General features: G+C 42.5%; 1 protein-coding gene across 4 annotated transcripts in view; it reads left to right on the top strand.

Moving 5' to 3' along the window:
* Positions 1-20874, top strand: part of GRB2 (growth factor receptor bound protein 2) — a 117393-nt gene extending 96519 nt beyond the window's left edge. The window contains exons 4-7 of one of the 4 annotated variants that reach the window (XM_073608153.1): positions 15376-15432; positions 17131-17253; positions 18345-18513; positions 18830-20874. In XM_073608153.1, coding sequence (XP_073464254.1) covers positions 15376-15432; positions 17131-17253; positions 18345-18513; positions 18830-19015 — 535 coding nt within the window. In that variant the 3' untranslated portion in view covers positions 19016-20874. Of the gene's footprint in view, positions 1-15375; positions 15433-17130; positions 17254-18344; positions 18550-18829 lie in introns of all 4 variants that reach the window. The other 3 variants (XM_073608152.1, XM_073608155.1, XM_073608154.1) reach the window with 3 other exon arrangements.
* Positions 20875-21154: the final 280 nt, after the last annotated feature.

Genomic DNA, 21154 nt, shown 5'->3' with positions numbered 1-21154 from the left:
TTCTAAGGGCAAAGAAAAGACATCACATGGAATTTACTGCAATTGGAGCAGACAGAATCTGAGAAGTTGTACATAGTAATCAATCGGCTTCTGCTTGTTCAGTTAATCTTTGAAAATGAGAGATAGAAGCTGTTCATTTGCCATTTATAGCTTCTCCAGATTCTGTCTGCTGCATTGTTAGTAAATTCCCCTCATTTGATACAAATGTATGCAATGTAATAGTTGTTTTTTAGAGACCAAAATCATCTTATTGGATCATCCTGGCAAGCTGTGCCTGTGTTTGCTGCTTTATTCACTTGATCCCCAAGCTAGTTCAGTCAGCACAGACATTAAGCGCTGTCTACCACCTGGGCCTTGGCGGCATCTAAATATATAGTCGTTTCAAGGCTCTTGCTACATATTCTGCAAAGCCTATAATGATCTTATTTTAGCTGACATCCATGCTACACGAGAAAGCCAGGACTTCATGCCACTTACAAAGCTACCAATGGTGCCACCAGATCCAGGGTGGCACAGGAATTTCTAGGAGGACCTTCTTAAGATGGCACCAAGTCCTACACTAGTGCAAGGCCAGAGAGGCACAGGTGGCATCCAGGCTGAAGACTTTTTTCACTATGGCACATTGGATCCCTCTCCAGATCTTAGTGCTTTTTAGAATGGGAAGACATGCAGGGACAACACATGGCTAACACCTTATCAATGCTTATAGCAGATTCAGCACATTTAACATTTTTAAAGCGATTTTTCAGTCAGATCTGCAAAAATCAAAAGTTTATCAGCTACAGAAACTGTAGCTGCTGACTTTTAATAAGCAGACATTCATCTGTTCAAGGATCCAGCACCGTCTTCACCAGTCTTTGGGTTCCTGGCGCTGGCATGTTAAGTGTGGGCATCCAGCTTTTACTCCTTGCAGCGTCAGAGCCACGCTGTGCTTTGTGAATGGTCCTGAAGCCTTCTGGAACCTGTGATGTGTCCCAGAAGGCTGTGAATATGGAGGGGGGGAGGAGAACTTCTACCTGGGTCGCCCAGGAGATCCAAGCGAAAGTAGGAGCAGGTACCTGCCAAAACTAGGTACACTACCCCCTCCCTAAAATAAATGTTACAAATATGGCAGGGTGGGTGGGAGGAGGAAGTGAACTTCCTCTTTTGGGTGAAGTTCTGCTTTGAGAACCCCTTATATGTACACACATCTACCCAGACATAGATAAAAGGGGGGAACTACTGTTGCAGGAGGTGTTGAGTTCAGTGCAGTTTTTTTATAGCCTCATTGAAAATGCAGGTAGAGGGCATCGCTATACACTCCTTAGACTGGATATACCAAACTTCAGCTATGCTACAGGGCAGGTTCAGTGACATGAAGGACATAATGACATTCTAGCATGTCACCCCAAAGACCTATTGCCAACAAACATGCCAGATGACAAAGAATAGAGAGTTCTTGGTCAACCAGAGTGGTAACAATTGCACTGAATTTGTTAAAAAAATTGTTTTTGTCTCTATTTGGAAAATATATGTGTACCCCTCTATATGCAGTGAAAAGGGTGTAGAAGGTACATCTATGAAACCTAGATAAAATCAATAAAGCCCCAATGTACCACAGGAGGAATTCCAAGTCATAAAGAATAAAGCTATTTATTGTTTTGGAAATTTTATAGATAGGCAACTCCTATACTCCTATTGATTAGTGGTTCCAAATTAACTGTTCTGTTTACTCAACGCAATTTAAGTTTTTTTATACACATGATTATGTAGGTATCACATTAACCAGTTGCTTATTGGGCACTTGAACCCCCTTCCTGCCCAGGCCAATTTTCAGCTTTCAGCGCTGTCGCTCTTTGAATGACAACTGCATGGTCATGCAACACTGTACCCAAATGAAATTTTTATAATTTTTTTTCCCACAAATAGAGCTTTCTTTTGGTGGTATTTAATCACTGCTGGGTTTTTTATTTTTTGCTAAAAAACAGGTAATTTTTCTCCTTCGTGGATGTGCGCTGATGAGGCTGCACTGATAGGTAGCACTGGTGGGCACTGATGGGTGGCACTGAAGGGCATTGATAGGTGGCACTGAATGGCATTGATAGGTGGCACTGCTAGGTGACACTGATAGGTGGCACTGATGGGAATTGATAGGTGGCACTGGTTGGCAGCATTGCTAGGCACTGGCAGGTAGCACTGTTGGGCACAGATACTTGGGTGATGTCTCACACTCTTCGGGACTGCTGTCCCTCTAACAAAAGCTGGTGATCGACTTTTTTTTTCTTTCTGCTCACGCAAAAAAGCCGATTACCGATCTTTTGTTTACATCACGTGATCAGCTGTCATTGACTGACAGCTGATCACGTGGTAAGGCCCCTTACTCCAATCTGTGATCAACCCAGCACCGCAGGGGGTGCACAGGCAGCTCATGCACGGGAGGGCATATATTGACGGCCTCCCAGCAATTAGGATCCACGCTGTAGCTGTTATTCAGCTATAGCGCGGGCGGGAAGCGGTTAATATTACAATTGTACTTGTATGGTAACAAGGGGCGTAACATAGGAAGGCTAATTCTAATCAGCACTCAAAAGGATGCAAATGTGTAATGAAAACATTATTGGTGCTGTGTGCACAATGAGTGCAGTGTGCAAACATAGGCAAAGCATGCAAAATAGAATACAATTTTTTACAGAATTTACAGTTTCCTTATCAGTTACCGGTAGACTTCAAACTTCCCAAAAATTCTAAAATACCTAGCAATTACTGCAAAACTCCACTTTCTATCTTATATGGAAAAGAAATGATATAGAAGAAAACAGCAAAGTTCATAAGCTCCTATATAGAAATATAACTATTTTATTCACATCAAACTCCAAAAATACCATACATATGGCTAAAATACTTGGCCAAGTATGACGTTAAAATGGCTTTAACTACCTGCACCTGATATTCTAAATTACCCATAGTGTAAATACATGATACAATAGGACAGTAAATCGACATCTTAATCATCCAAAAGAAAGCCCACACTTTATTAGGTCATGCATTATGTAGACAGTATGCTAGTCCCCACAAATATGTCATGGTGATGTCAAGCATATATGGGCATATCCCGTAGATGGGGGCGCTGATGGTACCATTTCACCTCAAATGCCGGTGAGAACTAATTCAAAACCCCATATATATCCAGAGTCCGGGTTGCAAGGGGACAGTAAACATTATTCACACTAACACCTTGAAAATATAAAGAAAAAGAAAACAACACTTTGAATTGCTTAATAATACAGCCAACCATGAGACACATTAACAAAGAAGTGTGGGTTTACAAAAAAACAAACGTACATACTCATCTGAGTGATCAAATTCTACTGATTGCTCAGTTCTCGGTCTTCACTAAGCATAGAGAGTGGTGAGTGTCAGTCACCAGCTCTCTGCTCTGTCCCTCCAGCTCTCACTGGAGCACTGGTCTGTGGAGGGTACAGGAGTGGCTACCATGGACTCTCATCGGCGTGCTGAGAGGCTGAGGCAGCTGCCCGTCAGTCATCTGGATGGATCCCGACAGTGGGTTTTAGTTCTAAGGACTAAGTGCACTCTTGTGATCCTCAGAAGAAGTACTGTATCGCCAAAAAAGCTTTGACTATAGTATATAAAAGAAATAAGTGCACAACTCCACACAATGACAGTGACACAATTTAATAATTGTGTTATAGTAAATAGCGTAAATTTGAACCATCAAGATTGAAAATAACAAAATAGTATTGATTAAAAAATCAATCCAAACATGTTCAGTCCACAGTGAAAAGGGTGAAAGCCCAACTGATTTATCCGTGCTCTTAAATGAGCAGTGCTATGTAGACAAGTGCTCAGCAAGGTGCCTTCCTCCCATATACACACGCCTCTTACCAGAAGGAATGGATCCCAAATTGTAGAGATCTATCTCGCTCCAACAGATTCCAACCTCCAGAGGTATTCCACTCCTTGGCCACTTTAAGAACACTGCCTCTGTGTATGATCACAGCTCCACTGTTACAATGTATCCAAAGTATCCACCAGATCAATGCAAAACGTGCCACTATGAATTCTCATACATGGAGGATAACAGATGGAAGAAGCTTCATAGTGCTGTATGTAAAACTATAATTTATTTAAAATATATCATAGCAATTACATATTAAAAATGGATCAGAAGAAGTACAAACAAATATCCAAAACAGCCGCAGACCTTGGCAGCAGGCTCGTGCATAGTGACGTCACAAATCCGGCTCCACCCGACGCGTTTCCCTGTAACAGGCATAAACTGGAAACAGAGGCTCGTAGTGGTCAGTTCCACTGAACAAGTTCATACCAGGAAGGGGCTGAAGCTCAAACTGTCATTTAGACCAGACAGATTGTTAGCTTCCAGTTTCCATATCCACCTGGCCTCTGTTTGTAGGACCAACTGGTCAAAATATGCAAACACATCCTCTTTGTTTCAGGAAATACCCCATAACCCCTACTAGCTTGTTCAGCATTACTGTGACCAGGATGCCTTGTGTGGCCGATATTACTCGTGTGGCCACATTGCCGGAAGCACCTGACATTATAGGATGGGACAGCTTTTGCAGTCCAAGCCAGTACCACCTAAGGAGGACCTTGTAGGGTGCTTCCATAATAGTTGTGTCAAACGAGCATTTAAGACCAGACCTAAGCTGGCCTTAAAGCAGAGTTCCACACAAAAATGGAACTTCTGCTTTAAGTGCTGGTGACCCCCTGACATGCCACATTTGGCATGTAATTTTTTTGTGGGGGGAGCAGGTACCCTGTTTTTAGAGGCACCCAGGTCCCACTTCCTTCCCTGCCACCATGGCGCCGGAAGGAAGATCACCTCCCCTCCCTCCCTGCAATCTTCTGGGACACATCACAGGTCCCAGAAGATTGCCCGGCCATTCGCAGCACGGCTTAGGCATGAGCAGTGCGCGCCTGCCACAGTTAGAATGCCAGCGCCGCGGAGGGGAGCGAGGCTTCCTGCACCCGCATCGCTGGACCGTGGGACAGGTGAGCGTCTGATTATTAAAAGTCAGCAGCTACACTTTTTGTAGCTGCTGACCTTTAAATGGGTGGAACTCCGCTTTAAGCTATTCTAGATCAGTCCTAATTGCACTCCCCAGGGAGCTGTAGCTTAATCTGTATCTCAAGGGCCTATGTATTTGCTTTTTACAACCAGGACTGATCCCATCTATCTAAAAGATGTTGATTGTTCATAAGGACAATGCATGTCAGCTGAATGTACAACAAAAACTATTACAACTTGGTCAGGGATTTCAGTTCTCTGTAGCATTGAACCTCACAATGACATACAGAAATCTGAGAACTAAGGATGTGGTGAATCCATATCATACAGTGCATCTTTGACGTGTGGGGTGTTTGGGACACCTCCATGGACATTTGTGCTGAACATGGTGTTATATACTACCTGAAATGCTGACACTAAAGGTTCAACAAGTGATTTTTTTTTTTTTTTTTTTCTTGATAATTGGAACTTTGACTTTGATGGCTCAAAATGATAAACTTCCCCCTCAATACCTCTATCTAGTTTAGAGCCCTAGCATTGTAAGCCTATGTTTGGAGGATATAATTCTCATAATTCCGATAATAGGTCTGCTCACCAACAGCCTTTTTTATGAAGGTGAGGGGGAGACATGACCATGGTAAAGAGCATTTGCTGTTCTATACTGCGAGGAACACTAGTACAGTGCCTTGAAAAAGTATTCATAGCCCTTGAAATTTTCCACATTTTGTGATGTTACAAACAAAAACGTAAATGTATTTTATTGGGATTTCATGTGATAGACTAACACAAAGCACCACATAATTGTGAAGTTGAATGAAAATTATAAATGGTTTTATACATTTTTTACAAATATCTGAAAAGTGTGGCGTGCATTTGTATTCAGCCCCTTTATTCTGATACCCCTAACTAAAATCTACTGGAACCAATTGCCTTCAGAAGTCACCTAATTAGTAAATAAAGTCCACCTGTGTGTAATTTAATCTCGGTATAAATACAGCTGTTCTATGAGGCCCTCTGAGGTTTGTTAGAGAACCTTAGTGAACAAACAGCATCATGAAGGCCAAGGAACACACCAGACAGGTCAGGGATAAAGTTGTAGAGAAGTTTAAAGCAGGGTTAAGTAATAAAAAAAAAATCCCAAGCTTTGAATATCTCACGGAACACTATTCAATCCATCATCCGAAAATGGGAAGAGTATGGCACAACTGCAAACCTACCAAGACATGGCCGTCCACCTAAACTGACAGGCCGGGCAAGGTGAGCATTAATCAGAGAAGCAGCCAAGAGATCCATGGTAATTCTGGAGGAGCTGCAGAGATCCACAGCTCAGGTGGGAGAATCTGTCCACAGGACAACTATTAGTCGTGCACTCCATAAATCTGGCCTTTATGGAAGAGTGGCAAGAAGAAAGCCATAAGAAGTCTCGTTTGCAGTTTGCGAGAAGCCATGTTGGGGACACAGCAAACATGTGGAAGAAGGTGCTCTGGTCAGATGAGACAAAATTTTAATTTTTGGCCTAAAAGCAAAACGCTATGTATGGTGGAAAACTAACACGGCACAGCACCCTGAACACACCATCCCCACCGTGAAACATGGTGTTGGCAGCATCATGTTGTGGGGATGCTTTTTTTCAGCAGGGACAGGGAAGCTGGTCATTGAGTTGATGAAAAGATGGATAGAGCCAAATACAGGGCAATCTTATAAGAAAACCTGTTAAGAGTCTGCAAAAGACTTGAGACTGGGGCGGAGGTTCACCTTCCAGCAGAACAACAACCCTAAACATACAGCCAGAGCTACGATGGAATGGTTTAGATCAAAGCATATTCATGTGTTAGAATGGCCCAGTCAAAGTCCAGACCTAAATCCAATTGAGAATCTGTGGCAAGACTTGAAAATTGCTGTTCACAGACTCTCTCTATCAAATCTGACAGAGCTAGGGCTATTTTGCAAAGAAGAATGGGCAAAACTGTCACTCTCTAGATGTGCAAAGCTGGTAGAGACATCCCCAAAAAGACTTGAACTGTAATTGCAGCAAACGGTGGTTCTACAAAGTATTGACTCAGGGGGGCTGAATACAAATGCACACCACACTTTTCACATATTTATTTGTAAAAAAAATTGAAAACCATTTATCATTTTCCTTCCACTTCACAATTATGTGCCACTTTTTGTAGTCTATCAAATAAAATCCCAATAAATACATTTACGTTTTTGGTTGTAACATGACAAAATGTGGAAAATTGCAAGGGGTGTGAATACTTTTTTCAAGGCACTGTAGATACAAGAATGTCCATATACAAAATATTTATTTAAAGGTATACGAGGTGGTATCAAAAAGTTTAGAGACTAGCTCTGTTTACAAGAAAGTACTTTATCTACGTTTACACACTATGGCCTCTTTCACACGGACGATCCGTTCAGGTCCGCCTGTCAGTTATTTAGGCGCACCTGAACGGACGCACTATAGACCTCTCTGGAGCGTCGGATGTCAGCGGTGACATGTCCGCTGACATCCGACCCGATCCGAAAAAGTGTGACGGAGGAACCTACTTTTCCATCCGTCATCGGATCGGGTGACAACGGACTCTACGGTCCGTCTTCATCCGATCCCCCATAGGGGAGAGCAGTGCTTTGACAGATCCTTCCCTGCACAGTGTGCAGAGACCTACCTGTCATCTGCCTGCACAGCGGGGATCGACGGAGCGATCCCCTGCTAAACAGAGGAGCGGGCTCCGTACACGGACACGTCCGTGTGAAGGAGCCCTATCACCTTCAAAATAATCCTCTTGCACAGCAATACAGTGCTCCCAGCATTCCTGCCACTTCTGGAATGTGTCCTGGAAATCTTATTCTTGAAGTGTGTCGAGCACCCTCTGTGATTCACGCTGGATCTCTGCAGTGGTGTCAAAACGGTGAACCTTGAGCTGGATCTTCTTCTGGGAAGACCCAAATCTGTCAAATAGGGTGGGTTTGGAAGTGAGATCATGTTGTTTCCGGCGAGAAACAAACGTTTGTTGTAACTTGCTGTCCATGATGTAATAGCAGACGTAGTAACGCTCGTGGTCAGAATAGCACCAGTTGCACAGCTCCCGATGTATGTAGGACGATGTCTTTTGGCATACTGACTTATGAAGGTCGGTGCTCCCTGTGACTGTGCATGCAGCCTTCTGCTGCCATCTGTTGGCGTGTTACAAAACTAGTCTCAAACCTTTTTGATACCACCTCGTATTGTTCCCAAGTAAGATCTCCTGTTTGAGAAATATTTTGATGTATTTTTCCACAAGAGAGTAAACCTATTAGTGGTTGAAGATATATATAAACTTGTATAACATAAATTGAGAACTACTCATCTCTCCCTCAAAATGTTTTATTTTATTTTATTTTTTTTAAGTTTCACAGTTATGAATTATGCCATGGTAAACAATTCCATGTCCAGGCCACAGCTTTATCATGGCCTTAAATATGAGGTTTAAACAAAACCTGTTTTTAATATTTACCTTATTTTAGATCCAAAATGTTATCACTGGTTCTCTGTGGTTCTCTGTGCAATGCAGGCAAATCAGGGCTGCTGGTGGGAGGGACATCGGGGAGCTGTACCTCATGAAAACACCAGCACTTTGTCTGTCTGCTACTCTCCAGATTATTAAACCCTGACACAAGCAGTGGGTTGGCATTTGGCAGGAGTTAGGCAAATATCGAATTTGAGCGATATTATGTTGGATAACGTTGTGACATTGTGGATGGTTTAAAGGGTTACCAATTGCTTGAAAATTCAGCATATATAGCACAGCACTTTAACCTCTTGCTGACCACCTTGTAGTATTTTTACTGCTACGGGGTGTCAGCTGTGCCCTGATCACGTATATGTACGTGATTCTGGACTTCCGCCTGCAGTGGGCACATGCTCTTCGCTGGCGGGATGCTCTGCTTTGATAATTCACAGCACAAGCTGATCTGCAGGTGCTGGGCACTCGATGTTCTCCAGCACCCGCCGATCGTTGGCAATACACAGAGAACTGAGATCTGCCTATGTAAACAAGGCATATCTCAGTTCTGACGAGGGAAGGGATGGATTATGTGTTCCTGCAAAGCAGGGACTAGAATGAATCTCTTCCCCTAGTTGAAAGCAGCACACAAAAACACTGGCTAGGCACACAGTTAACCCCTTTTATCACCCTAGATGTTTAACTCCTTCCAAGCCAGTGTCACTAGTACAGTGACAGTGCATATTTTTAGCACTGATCACTGTATTAGCGTAACTGGTTCCCGCAAAGCGTCTGTTAATGTCTGTCCACCGCAATATCACAGTCTCACTATAAGTCACTGAGCGCCGCCATTACTAGTATAAAAAAATAAAAGTTCCATAAATGATAGATAGATCATAGATTGTAGACTATAACGTTCACATAAACCAATGACTATACGCTTATTGGTAATTTTTTCTTTTTTTTTTTTTTTTATACCAAAAACGTAGCAGAACACATTTTGGCCTAAATCTATGAATTATTTTTTTTTTTTTTAATTGGAGATGTTTTATAGCAGAAAGTTAAAAATATATTTTTTCCCCCCAAATTGTCAGTCTCCTTTTGTTTATAGCGCAAAAAATTAAAACCGCAGAGGGGATCAAATACCACCAAAAGAAAGCTCTATTCGTGGGAGAAAAAGGACATAGTTTTTTTTTGGGGTACAGCGTTGCATGACTGCGCATTTGTCAGTTAAAGTAAAGCAGTGCCGTATCGCAAAAAATAGTCATGAAGGGGGGGGGGGTTAAATCTTCCGGAAGTAAAGTGGTTAATTGAAAATTGGCAACATCTACAAGTATTCTTCATATGTTTTTGTATTATTTGTACTTCCAAGGACAAGAGGTCATTGTAAGCATTGTATTTTTGACTGTTTTGGGATGCCCCAGAATGACATATGAACACTTATTACATACACTGTTAATACATGGCCCCGCCAATGTCACTGTGCTATTAGGTAGGTATGAGGAAGTCAACTCCCTGAAAAGAACCAGCAAACCTGTCAGCCAGGTTAAAATGCAATGTCTGGCATGCTGCTATTTTTCTCAGTCAGAAAAATCTGCTCGTCACCCTCTGAAACTGGTCCCAGTTTGACTTGCTTGACATAGGGACTAGACCACATTTCTGCCGCTAAGCCCAGCCCACCCATAACCTCTCCGCCCAATACGATTTCTCCTAATGATTAGCAAGGTCAAGTCACTGGGTAGGGTGGGTGGGTGAGGTTTAGCTGTAATTTTAACAATTTAAAATCTGGAAAATGTCGCCATTGTGCTCATTTCAGTCCGTGCAAACCCAGCTTGATCTTACAGAAGAGCACATATAGATGATGTGTTGCACTTATGTGAGTTGCGTAAAGGCAGCCTATTAATTTGAATGGGCTGCTAATATCACCATAACACAGCAATAATCAAACTTGTACTTTTTTTTTCTTTTTTTTTTTTTTTGACGTAACGCAGCACACCACACCGCATGGCATTGTGTTATCACATGGTGTGATGCTCTATCACACAGCTGCATTACATTTGAGATGCCATTAAAAATAATTGGCACAGAAACGTACTACAGTATATGCATTGTGGTAACGCATGGTAAAATGCGGGGTTTACTTACCCACTTGCCGACCGCCCCACGTACTGCGGGGTGGTGGCTCTCCTGTGCGAAATCATGTACCTGTACATGATTTTGCTCTTCCGGGTCTGTGGCACGCCGCCGGCGACCTGCTCCCGCTGTGATTGGACACTGGGGGAGCCAATCAGCGTGTCCGGCAGACTCACCGATCACTCCCGAGAAAGAACTAGTACTGCTAGTAAGGAAGACAGAGATCTTGTGTCTCTTCTAAGTAGGAACAGGGATCTTTGTCTTCTCACAGCCAGAGCACCTCCCCCCAACACACACACTCAGCACTCTCTAGGAACACATTTAACCCTTTTATTGTCACCGATGTTAACCTCTTCCCTGACAGTGTTATGAGTTTTTTTCTTAGCACTGATCATTGTATTGGTGTCACTGGTCCCCCAAAAATGTCACTTATTGTCAGATTTGTCTGCCGCTGTGTCGCAGTACTGCAAAAAAATCACTGATCGCTGCCATTACTAGTAAAAAAATTCCATAAAAATATCACATAGTTTGATGAAAATGTTAACTTTTGTGCAAACCAATCAATATAAACTTGGCCTAAATTAATGGTGAAATTAGATTTTTTTACATTTTTTTATTTGATATGTTTTATAGCAGAAAGTTATATATATATATATATATATATATATATATATATATATATATGTGTGTGTGTGTGTGTGTATATATATATATATATATATATATATAATTTTTTTTTTTTTTTTTTTAATTGACAGTCTTTTTTTTGTTTATAGCGCAAAAAATTAAAACTGCAGAGGTTATCGTCTGCTTTCCATAATCTGTATGGTGCACATTGTCTTCTGTCAGCCAACACGTTTCAGAGAGAAAATCTCCTTCATCAGGGAAGCGACAAGGCTTCTTTTAGTCAATTGAACAGTTCATCGTAAAGCTTTGCCTTATAGGGTTAAAAACTAGTATAGCTTTCCAGTCCTGCACTGATAGCCTGAAATATATTGTCTTAGAGGGGTCACAGTGGTCACTGGAGCAAAACTGCCTGTCCCATAAACAAAGAGCTGGTAAGAGTCCTTTATTTGAGTGTCAGAGGCGATGTGAAGATATCATAGATCTCTTCCAAGCTGAGACAAAATTAGGGCTCATGCACACTGCAGCTCAAAAAAAAGCTGCTTTTACAAGCATTTCAGCTTTTATTTCATCTTGAAGAAACTTGTGCTTTTTTGTGCTCTTGTGCACGTTTTTATTCTTCAAGCTCTTTCGAGCTCCTTTGATCTTTTTTAAGTGTTTTTTTTCCTCAAACTCTCCTAGATAGTATTTTCTTAACCACTGTATAAACAAAACAAAAAGCTGGAACAAACATTTTTGTGTGTTTTTCAGCTTTTTTTTTTTTTTTTTTTTTTTTTTTTTTTTTTTTTTAGCTCTTTGGGGCACTAGCTCCTCTCAAAAATGCAAGTTTGGTGGGGTTTTTTCTGCCTGTAGGAGCATATGCCTGAAAAAGCCAAAGTGTACATGGACACATTGGGTAACATGGAGGGGAGTTTCTAGATGGAAAGAATGAGAGCTCAAAAAAGCTCAAAAGCATGTAGGAGCTGCTTCTTTGAGCTCCTTCGAACTGCAGTGTACATGAGCCCTTAGTGTTTTTCCACAACAATGAAAGAGAGCATGGGCAGGATCTTAGGTCAGGTTGAGGTCAGGCCAGTCAAGTTCCTCCGCCCCAAACTGGCTTATCCATGTCTTTATGGACCTTGCTTTGTGCACTGGTCCAAATCATTTGGTGGAGGGGGGATTATGGTGTGGGGTTGTTTTTCAGGAGTTGGGCTTGGCCCCTTAGTTCCAGTGAAGATAACTCTTCAGACATCAGCATACCAAGACATTTTGGACAATTTAATGCTCCCAAATTTGTGGGAACAGTTTGGGGATGGTCCCTTCCTGTTCCAACATGACTGCGCACCAGTGCACAGAGCAAGGTCCATAAAGACATGGATAAGCTAGTTTGGGGTGGAGGAACTTGACTGGCCTGCACAGTCGTGACCTCAACCCCATAGAACACCTTTGGGATGAATTAGAGCGGAGACTGTGAGCCAGACCTTCTCATCCACTTCAGTGCCTGACCTCACAAATGCACTTCTGGAAGAATGGTCAAACATTCCCATAGACACACTCATAAACCTTGTGGACAGCCTTCACAGAGGAGTTTATGTTTTTATAGCTGCAAAGGGTGGGCCAACTCAATATTGAACCTTACAGACTAAGGCCCCATTCACACCTGAGAGTTTTGTAGCTTGAAGCCTCATGCTACAAAACGCTGGAGGGGAAAAAAAATCAATTATTCTCTATGGAGATGGTTCACATCTCCACTCCTAAAGCCAGAAGCTCCAAAACGCCTGAAGCTCAAACAAGTTCTGGAACTTTTTTTAAGGCAGATTTGGGCGTTTTTCTGCTTTTTACATTGGTGACCCTTTGACCTGTACAAAATCGGACGGCTTTCTGCCTGAAAACCCTACGCTCAAGTGTGAATGGGGCCTAAGACTGGGATGCCATTAAAGTTCATGCGTGTGTAAAGGCAGGCGTCACAATACTTTTGGTAATATAGTTTATGTTGTGCTACTTCCAATTCTTGCATACCTTTGCTTTATTTACAATTTGTTGATATTGCAGCCTTTTTTGAAGGCTACTTAAGGGAGGGGAGCCTATGATATCATTTATCAGTGCATAAGAGTTTACCTGTTGCTATAACAATGCCCTTGTGCAGAATGTTTCTTGCAAAAGGTGCCAATAAGCAACCGTTGGCCAGCTTTTATCGCTGTATTGCAAGATAGATAACAGCTGTAGGTTTCTGATATTAGCAGCTTTGAGCTTTGTTATTGATGGACAGTTTATATTGGTGGCCTACTGCATTTGAGGCCTGTCATACAAGTATTATACATATCAGTTATTGATCACAAACACTGCTTTCCCTTTTGAATATTTATTTGCTAACATAGAGGTTTATGTTTATGTTTTGGAAAGCAAATGACTACAAAAAGAAGTCCTCAAACACTGCTGACAGCACATAGCATGCAGCTCCATCTCCTTGTACCTCAAGTTTTTATTCCAGTCCAATGACATAGGGACTAGGTTCCGAGGAAGCGCTGGTATACTGCTACCTGGGTTGGGCACATGGCCCTCTCATTCTTTTTAGGCCTTACTACTGGCCTATCACTGTGAGGGCTGACATTACTGGCCAAGAATGATACTTTGAAGATAGTAGGAGGTGAGAAGCTGAGAGGATAGATGTACTGTATACCAGGGTGCCCTATAATTCCGATCATTGGATTCCCTGAACTGGAACTTGGGCAAGAACATACAAGTGCTTGAGGGTGTCTGTCATATGTACTGTCAGCAGCAGAACTTCTTGTTCTTTCTTTTGCTTTGATATATTTTCATACCTTCCATATATTTTTTCCTCAAATTTGGGTATGGCAGATGAGCATAACTAATAATGGTAAGATTTCATCCATGCCCCATGCAGGGCCGTGTTTTACTGCCACAGGGGTGCACAGGTGTTCCATGCATCTCCATGGTAGCACTCCCATTCATGTCTATTGGTACACAGCATCTGTATGGGTGCAGCTGCTGTGTCCTAATATGACATCAATTTGGGTGCACATCCCCGAATGCACCCAGGGTAAGTTTGGGGACCCGCATGCACCTAAACCCACACAGGTGTCATATTGGGACATAGCAGCTGCGTCCCATTAGACATAAATGGTACTGCCAGCACGGGGCATGCAACCCCTGTGCAGGTAAAACATGGCCCTGCAGGAGCATAGATGTAATCTCCCCATGGCGTCATATGACGTCCTCCCAGAACCGTGGCGTGCTCCATAATCGCTGTGTCCAAAGGACACAGCTGATCATAAATCGGGATAAAGAGCCAATCACAGCGTGAGAGGAGAGAGCTAATAACTGGCTAGTGTAAAAGAGGACATCAGAGTCCTAATAATCAGTGCTGTCTATTAGTGCCCATCAGTGCTGCCTCATCGGTGCCCATCAGTGCTGCCTCATCGGTGCCCATCAGTGCTGCCTCATCGGTGCCCATCAGTGCTGCCTCATCGGTGCCCATCAGTGCTGCCTCATCGGTGCCCATCAGTGCTGCCTCATCGGTGCCCATCAGTGCTGCCTCCTCGGTGCCCATCAGTGCTGCCTCCTCGGTGCCCATCAGTGCTGCCTCCTCGGTGCCCATCAGTGCTGCCTCCTCGGTGCCCATCAGTGCTGCCTCCTCGGTGCCCATCAGTGCTGCCTCATCGGTACCCATCAGTGCTGCCTCATCGGTACCCATCAGTGCAGCCTCATCAGCACACATCAGTGAAGGAGAAAAATTACCTGTTTGCAAATTTTAAAACAGAACCAAGAAACTTTTTTTTTCTAAAGTTTTGATATTTTTTCATTTGTTTAGCAAAAAATAAAAACCCCAGTGGTGATTAAATACAAGCAAAAGAAAGCTCTACTTGTGTGAAAAAAATGATAATTTCATAGGGGTACAGTGTTGCATGACCGCGCAATTGTCATTCAAAGTACGGCAGCACTGAAAATTGGCCTGGACAGGAAGGGGGTAAAAGTGCCCAGTAGGCAAGTGGTTAATCCCTCTGCCCTTCATGAGCATGCTAATGAAATTTTCATTGCACACCGTATTTTATACCGAATGATGTCATCACTGAGTGTCTGTGCTTTTCTGTGCAATGTACGCAGGTCACGGCTGATGGGAGGGGCTGCACATAGCTTCCTGAAAACAACTGACTGCCCTAGGTAAAGCCCACATGTGATGCTGAGACTCCATGATTGACAGAACTTAAATTTAATGAATGAAGGGAGTGGGCCAGAGAAAGTTCAGCTGGGCAGGAAAGTGCTAGATGATGCTGCACATCCTCCAGCTAGGAAACCAGGCTGAATCTGACTTGTTCCAGCTTCTAAAGCACAGTAGTGTTGATTGCTAAAACTGAAGAGCGCAAAATATGGTGCAGCTGTGCATGGTAGCCAATCGGCTTCTAACTTCAGTTTGTTTGATTAAGCTTAAAAAGAAACTGGAAGCTGATTGGTTTCTATGTTGAACTGCACCAGATTTTGCACTCTCCCATTTTAGTAACTCATCACCACTATGTGGGAAGAAATCAAAGTAATATTTTCAGTACAGGAGAAGAGCCTGTACAACATTGCAAGACTTGGAGGCAAGTCTGGAGTTCAGCTTTACCATATTAGCACAAACCCCAGTATACACATGGGTTTAGTTACTGGTATCCTCTGAATTCTAAAGCTGGCCGTACACTGTACAAATTTTGGTTCCTAATGAACCAGCCAAAATTAAGAATTATGTTACCTCAACATTTCGTATTCCAGCGATGTCTCTGTTGTAGCATGTAGTCATGTTTAAATAGTATCCTGTTCTCTTTGCATTGCTTCCTTTGTGTTGACCACACTAGGCATAGAAGCACATCCTCCCCAGCATGGTCAGTTTTTTGGCTGTGCTGGTTCTACAATGGTCCAACTTGTGCTGACACGCCAAGCACAGCCATTCACTGAGAAGTACAGTGTACTGTTGTTTGTAGATTTTACACAGTGTCCCAACTTTTTGGAATTGGGGTTGTAAAATATTTACAACTTTAGTCACAGGAACATCAAGATCATTGCAGATGGTCTTTTTGCTTTTCCCCATGACATGCTGGTCTATAATATTTTTTTTCTGTTCTCCTCAGACAACTCTCTATCTTTTGATTCACCTGTGCGGTGTTCACTGTGGTGCACACAACAATGCCATACAGCAGGGTGACTACTTTTCTCAATTTAACCCCTTTCTACTGATCGGCCCTTTTAAGAGTTCTAAATGCTGGGAGGTGGAGGCGGGCATTCAGATAATGTGACCGCTGTGATTGGGCAGTCACAAGATTGGAAAGCTTCTGATTGCACAAAGGCATTGGGCGCTTTCCGGATCCCGTACAGAATTGCTTACATTTGGGCAGCATATATGTGGCCTGTTGCCGTTAAATCCCACCCGCCGAGAGACAGCATATATGCGTATGGCCGGTGGGAACAGGTTAAATAGGATAACGGACTGACTGGTTATAGGATTGAACATATGTAATATGAATTACAAAAATGTCTGAAATTTCACTGTGATCCAAATATTTATAAACTTTTCTAGGACTGCAAACACATTTTTTAAGGACATTTTTCAATATCTGTACAATAAGCAGTGATTTTTCTCTTATCACACTTTTTGTTTTTTTTGTTACCAAAAGTGTAAGACCATTGCTTCCAATGTATTACTTTTCAAGGGGAATGAAGCATTGTTTTAATTAACTTTAAGGCTTTTTAAGTTATTATGTTTTACATAATAACTTCATACATATAGAAATGTTTATGGACCTTCAAAAAGAGTTTTTGTTCATTTTGATTAGTAATTGGATTTTAAATTTCACGCATGATAATAAAACTGCTCTTTTTTTCTAGTTGGTTTTTTGGCAAAATTCCACGTGCCAAGGCAGAGGAGATGCTTGGAAAACAAAGACATGACGGTGCCTTTTTGATCCGAGAAAGTGAAAGTGCCCCGGGGGACTTCTCGCTGTCAGTCAAGTGAGTAGGTTTTATCCACTTCTGGAACAAGGATCGGAGGTTAACACTAACCAGGAATTTCACAGTGATTTATTGTATGGTGTTAGCAGCTTGGCTGCTGCTTCACTCCAACGATTTGCGCAACACTTTACAATACAAAGGGGGACAGTATAATTAAAATACATTTCAATACAGAAGGAATAGGAGAGCCCTGCTCATGGAGCTTACAATCTAAAGCAGGGGTAGGCAACCTTCTACCTGGACAACATGGAGGAAATAAAAGCTCCCCAGGTAAAAGGGGTGGGGGGGGGGGGGGGGGCTGGTCACCATTTAAAAAAAAAAAACAAAACCTCCCCACTGTAGTGTCCCCTGCTTATACCCCCCAGCCCAATAACAGTGTCTTCTTACCCCCCCCCCCCCGGTAAGTGTCCTGTGCCCCCCTTTACAACACCCCCATGTAGTGTTTTGACCCCCCTTTTCACAAGTAATTTCTTCTGCCCGCCCCTCCCCCTATTGCCAGTTTCCTGTGTCCCCCTTTAAACCTTCCCCCATGTGGTGAACAGTTAACTCCAGCAGCTCCTGTACTGAGATATGTTCCGCTCTGCAGTGAGGGTGGGGGGGGGGGGGGGAGTGTCGGAGGCGAAAGGACCAGGAAGGCAGGGGAAGGACCCGCAGTGCAGAGGTATGTTCCCAATCTACCTGTCTGCTGCCCTCAGACGATCAGTGGCTTACTGACCCCTGATCTAAAGGAAGGGGAGGCGGTACAAAAAGTAATAGCTGCAGGAGAGGCTGCAGGGGTAGGCTTCCCTGAATAAATGAGTTTTTAAAGATCGCTTAAAGGTAGACAGGGTGGGAGCTGACTGGACATACTGGGGTAGGGAGTTCCAGAGCATGGGAGAGGTTCTGGAGAAGTCATGGAGGCGAGCATGGGAGGAGAGGGAAGGACGATTTGGACGAGACGATATCTGCAGATGAGGTGGTTGCGGATGGCTTTGTACGTTGTGGTTAGTATTTTGTCTTTTAAACATTAGGCTAGTGGAAGCCAGTGAAGGAATTGTATAATGTTTTTCAGGTGCCCTTGTTTATTGTTTTTTTTTTTTTTTTTTTTACAGGTTTGGCAATGATGTACAGCATTTCAAAGTCCTTCGAGACGGGGCAGGGAAATACTTCTTGTGGGTGGTAAAGTTTAACTCCCTCAATGAGCTAGTGGACTACCACCGGTCCACATCTGTGTCCCGGAACCAGCAGATCTTCTTACGTGACATCGAGCAGGTGCCACAGGTACACGGGGGAGACAGAGCCACAAGTTTAACACAGGTATATAGAGGGGGGGCATTAAGAGAAAGGTGTACATCTGTTTCTAGATAGCCTTGGAATTTAAGATTTTAATGATGTAAAAATGTCAATGTTAGGTAGTGCAGTCTTTCACACTCAGCTTTTAACTGAGCCATAATGTAATGGGTTTGGCTTTCAACCCCCTTATGTAAGATCTGTTTTGCGTGTACAGAATTTAAGCTAAACCAGTTTTATTTAGATGATTTAGAACATGTGTTTAAAAGAATATACATAATAACCTCTGAACTTTCCACCCCGACAGCAACCTACTTATGTGCAGGCGCTGTTTGACTTTGACCCCCAGGAAGATGGGGAGCTTGGATTCAGACGAGGAGACTTCATCCAGGTCGTGGACAACTCAGACCCCAACTGGTGGAAAGGCACATGTCACGGCCAAACTGGCATGTTTCCACGCAATTATGTGACACCAGTAAACCGCAACCTGTAACTAGAGCCGGCACAGGACCAGGAGCCAAGGAGGAGCACAGACAAGCTTACCTGGGTGGGATTGCTGGGGGACTAGGAGGCAAATGAATAGAATTTGGGTGAATGAACAATGGATAACTAAATAGAAGAACATGGACAGGCAACACACTGACCTAGAAGAAAGTAACCTTAGTATAATAATTCAGGGAAGCAGCTTCATGACATGACAGGGGTATAGCAGACTTGAATGGGGCGGAATTTTTTATGGGCTGACAGAAATGTGATTTAGGGGAGAGGAAGATACTGGCACTAAACCTAAACCGTGATAAGACAGTCCCTGACATGCGTTGACTAACCCAGTTGTCTGTCTGTGCTGTAAACAGTTGCCTCTCAGCATTTTATTGAAGCAAGAATGTCCCCTTGGCTCTGTGTGAGACTTAATTTGGGGTGGGTGGGTGGTTGAGGGGTGTTCAAAGTCCGGCAAGTTCATGGGGGGTGGGGGGTGGGAAGTTAAAGATGTTTGATTTAGAATGCCAAAAGTTACCTTTAAATTAAACAGAAACAAGAGACTTTTTTTTTAAATTAACAAATTCCCTTTACTGCTGCTGTTCCTCCCTTGTTCTATGTTTCTTCACACCAATTCTTGTTTATTGTGCATGTGTGTTTTTGCAGCGCACTCAATACAACACGCACCTGTAAAATAAAGTGTACAAAAATCCAGCCATTTCTCTCTATGCAAATCTTGGCCTCTTGGTTTCTTTATAAGGAAGTCCTTCCTCATGACCAGGTTAACTCCGGTTGCTTATTTAATAAGAAAAATGCAGTGGGATTGACGCTTTTTGCTTATTGAGCTAACCTGCATCACAACCTCCTTTTTCCATTCCATGTGATAAAAGGTTCATATGATCTGAGCAGACATCATTATCCAATCAGATTTTCTGGAATAAATGTGGAATCAATAATAAATCAATGCTCCTTTATAAGGGAAAGGCTTTGAATATAAAGCGTGTGATTGCCTACAATTTAAGCCTATGATTGATGAGGTTTTCTGCACTGATGGTAAACAAGTAACCTATATAAGCAGAAGCACTAAAGATGTTCAACCAAGATATGTTTCATTCCATATGTTCGAAATCGTTTTTTGTTTTGTTAATGGAAAAATCAGGCCTGTTCTGATCTTCTGGTCAGTTAAATTTAAAAGTCCAACAGATGATTCCGTTCACATACACACGATTCACATACAACTGCAGGAAACCTAAATGTTTAAAGCTGAACATGTGCTAAGAATGTGTTGCAAGCTCCAGTAAAAGTGCAAGCCAAAGTGTTCTTTTATCATGTTGAGCCTTACACTTTTATTACTTCAGCTGTAAAATGTTGCAATAGATATTAACCCTCTGAGAGGGCCTACAGGCAAAATGGATGTGATAAATGAAGATTACTCACGCTATGTCTGATCCTTGTGTAATCATAATATAATTGATCAGGATAGCAACAGTTAAAGGCTTTCTCTTGCTGAAGTACTAATGCATTGACCTAAGTATAGTAATCCCTACAGTACAACAGCAACTGCTTTCTGTCCCTCTTTCTTGACCCTTTTTTTTTTTTTTTTTTTTCGGTCTTGGTCCATTATTGTCTCTCTCCTTCAGACTTATGTGAACCAGGTTAGGAACGCACTGGGACCATTTGATTGTGTATTTGGGGATTTGTGTATATCCTGCATCCTTGCAGATGAATAGTGTGTGTGTGTATATATATAAATATCTATAAAAAAATCAAAGCAGTGTTTAAATAATTAAGAACAGCTCCTGTATTTAATCCTCAATGCATCATATGGTAGATAGTTGTTAACTGTTAATAATAATAAAAGTTATGTGTATTCTTCATCTGCCTGTTAGTGACCTCATTTTATTTTTAGGTTAAGATGGTTAGCTGTATTAGAGATTAAAAAAAAAAAAATATTACATTTATTCATTACTGGCAAACTTGGTGCTCACCCATAGGACTTAGGCCCCTTTCACATTGGGGTGGGGCAACGTCGGCGGTAAAGTGGCGCTTTACCGTCAGTATTCGGCCGCTAGCGGGGCGGTTTTACCCCCCGCTAGCGGCCGAGAAAGGGTTAAAAAGCACCACAAAGCGCCTCTGCAGAGGCGCTTTGCCGGCG

The sequence above is a fragment of the Aquarana catesbeiana genome, linkage group LG12 (assembly GCF_042186555.1).
Source record: "Aquarana catesbeiana isolate 2022-GZ linkage group LG12, ASM4218655v1, whole genome shotgun sequence".
Taxonomy (NCBI): domain Eukaryota; kingdom Metazoa; phylum Chordata; class Amphibia; order Anura; family Ranidae; genus Aquarana; species Aquarana catesbeiana.
Note: the sequence above shows the minus strand (reverse complement) of the source record. Positions and strands in the feature narration are given on the sequence as shown.